Here is a 3155-nt window from a genome sequence, read left to right on the forward strand (position 1 = left end):
ATATAGACGAATATGGGTCGGGTATTATTTACACCCCTAACGCCGACACAAATGATTTTCCTTTTTGCTAAAGTGTGTTTATATACGGTCCATGATAAACCGAATTAGTAAACGCACGAATGACAAATAAACGAATATGCTCTGCGCTTCTGGTAGGGATAGAACACATTACTCTCGGCCTGCAATTTCACATTGCTATCACACTGGTGAATTAGTTCCGCTTTATATCAAATACTCGATAACATACATTGTTGAAGGAATTGCACTTTTTTAAAACAATGGAAAATACAGGGACAAACCAAGCAGGCTGAACTTTTAGTAAGCTGTAGTTTATAAGCACTTTGATAAAAAAAACAGACAAGAAACAAAACAGTAGACACAAAATACACTAAACAAACATAATTATACTACAGTTGATTAATTTACAACTACCTGTAAGCGCTATTTACAGGAATGTCCATTGGTAAATTGTACATGTAAAAGTAAATGTATATACGGAAAATATCCTATGCCCAAATAGACGTGTCAGGGGCCTTTTCGAGGGTCTATTAACCATTTCTGTGATATAAACAATGTAAAGTTTAACCTTAACCTTTGTCTCCTTATGATCCGAAAAGTTCCTATGAAAATTATTCCTACTGCCATTTTCTTGCACCTGCTGACGTCATGCATACACGGAAAACCATACCCTATTGCGCATAATGACAATCACGATTAAATTGCCGAAAGTAGGGTATTGATGTATTGCAGCCGTGTATTCTGTGGATCCTTTTCATTAATTTATACAGCATGTAATGTTTATAACTACGATGCAGAAACTGATCGTATTCATTCTTTCGACTCCAATTCCAAGTGCAGTTTAAAAACATGCTGAATAGGGAAAATAATTCATTTTGAGCGTGCAGGATTCTCAAAAGCACAGGCACTGGGTGCCGTTAATAGGATATATACGGTATTTAGATTGACACCAATATGATAAAGCTCAATCTCAGTTTATACCTTATTGTACCCAAATATCCTCATAAGTAATTGTAGGGGTTACTTTAATATCAGGTAGCCGATGCACCGTCCCTTTTCTTTGGAGTGAAATATGAAGTGTGTTACGACGGGGACCTGCCAACCACGTGTGTCCAACCCACGGTATGCATTTTAAGTTTTCAAAGCATGTATTCATATGGATATTTTAGACAAAACGTTTGGAATTCTCGTTTGCATGCAAGGAAACGTGTCAAACAGTTGGAATATAAATGATCTAACTAATTAATTACCAAATACACTTGTATATAACACACTCACATTCAATTCAGTGACGAAAGTCAGCGGACATAGTATAAGTTCTATTCAAACGATTTTTTATATACCCTATTCCCATTTCCCATACTGTAAACTTACATTTTGTTTTAACGCAAGCCTTTAAAGGAGTTTTATTTTTGAATCGCCCTTTAAGATTGAAATATTAACCTTATGGTTAGCATGCATAACATAAGTAAATATCTCTGACTTAGCCAGCAGTAAAATCATTCATTTTTTCAACACTCTTTATTCAATGTCTTCCATAATCCTGCTTTTCAAGTAACTCCAATTTGAAATAAAAGTATTAAGATAATTAAATCATCACAATAACGAAGAAGTGTAACTGGTATATTCTATTTTGACGTTACAAATGGCTAAGTTTGAATACATCTATATTTTTTTTATTTTTTTTTAGAAACCAATTTATTGAATTGCTATATTGTCATAGTAAATTGGTGTTTTATTAACTCCCTTAATTCATCATATCATTAAAGTAGCAGAATCAGTATAGTATTATTCCAAAATGTAGTCGATGCAAAAATATGCAATGGTTAATCAGCATCAATTGAACAGTGAAATAATCTCAATGATGATATATTTATTGGCATAGCACAAATTGCCATCCTAAAGATGGATGGCGTACGTTAACAAACATGTGATTATATCTTATCATCGTATTTGCTTCAACAAAAATTAATATTATTTTATTTTCTGATCTATTCATCTCCCTTTAAGATTGCATAATGCGCTTCGGCTCAGAGAAAAAGACGGGACATTTCTGGCGCCATCTCTGAACACTTTGCCTCTGTTCATGTGTCAATTAGCGGAAACAGGACGGATGAGTACGGTTCTTCAAATACAAAGGAACAGAGCAAAGGTAGACCATAATGCCTTGAAAAATAGGGAAAAAAGTTAAACAGTGTACAGTTATGTCCCTTAAAAATTTAATCAACTGCTATCATATTACATATTACTATATCTCACATGCCTTTATAACACTTAGTAAATATATAATTGTTTGTAATGTCTCATGTTATAAATTTTAGACGACCCTCGCGTTCATGCTTTCTCAAGCGTCCGAGCGCATTAGGCGCTTATAAATTGTAGTTTGAAATCCGAATTACTTGGCGCTAAGCGTTTCGCAGACGAAACCGGTGTAAACTATATTTGTTCGGTAGTCATTCCATTTCTGCTGTCACCATTCATGGTATCTGATATTTACATATTATCATATAAAAACAATCCATATAAAGATTATTTTTTTCCTTTTTTCAGTGACATGTTACTTTATAATTAAAGAAATGAATTACGTGATGTCATTATCGAGGTATGAACACAGAAAGCTGGTTAAAGTGCGTGGAGTACTAGTTCCCTAAGCGAAGTTAAACCAGCCCAACTTCGTTCATATTCACGATAATGACATCAATCACACAATTCTTGTTCTATATTTACATCAGTAGTTCATTGTTTTCAAAAAGTGTCAAAACATCATTATGTGAAATAATAAACCACCACAGACGACAGGAGTAAATTGGAATCATTGATATAGGGTGAAAATAAATGAGTTGAAGTTTTGTAATTTTTAAATTTCCGAATTTGTTGAGTTGGAATACACCAATAATTGTTTGAACAACATTTTGTTAACGCCAAATTATTATCGTTACGAAACATATTATATCTCATATCTCTCTTTGTAAGTTGCCCTTTTTTTCTTTGCAGTCATAACCGACGAGCACTCATGTGAAAAAGACACCAACTTTTGGTTATCCATTGCTGGACTTGGCGCTATCTCTTTGATGGAACTGTTTATGATTGGTGGAATGATGTGGTACAAACGTCATGTGATGAGACTGTTGCCGTAG

General features: G+C 34.0%; 1 protein-coding gene across 1 annotated transcript in view; it reads left to right on the top strand.

Moving 5' to 3' along the window:
- Positions 1-3155, top strand: part of LOC128221466 (uncharacterized) — a 28873-nt gene extending 25718 nt beyond the window's left edge. The window contains exons 23-25 of the mRNA XM_052930073.1: positions 1054-1140; positions 2053-2170; positions 3013-3155. Coding sequence (XP_052786033.1) covers positions 1054-1140; positions 2053-2170; positions 3013-3155 — 348 coding nt within the window. The remainder of the gene's footprint in view (positions 1-1053; positions 1141-2052; positions 2171-3012) is intronic.

Source organism: Mya arenaria, chromosome 16, assembly GCF_026914265.1.
Source record: "Mya arenaria isolate MELC-2E11 chromosome 16, ASM2691426v1".
NCBI lineage: Eukaryota > Metazoa > Mollusca > Bivalvia > Myida > Myidae > Mya > Mya arenaria.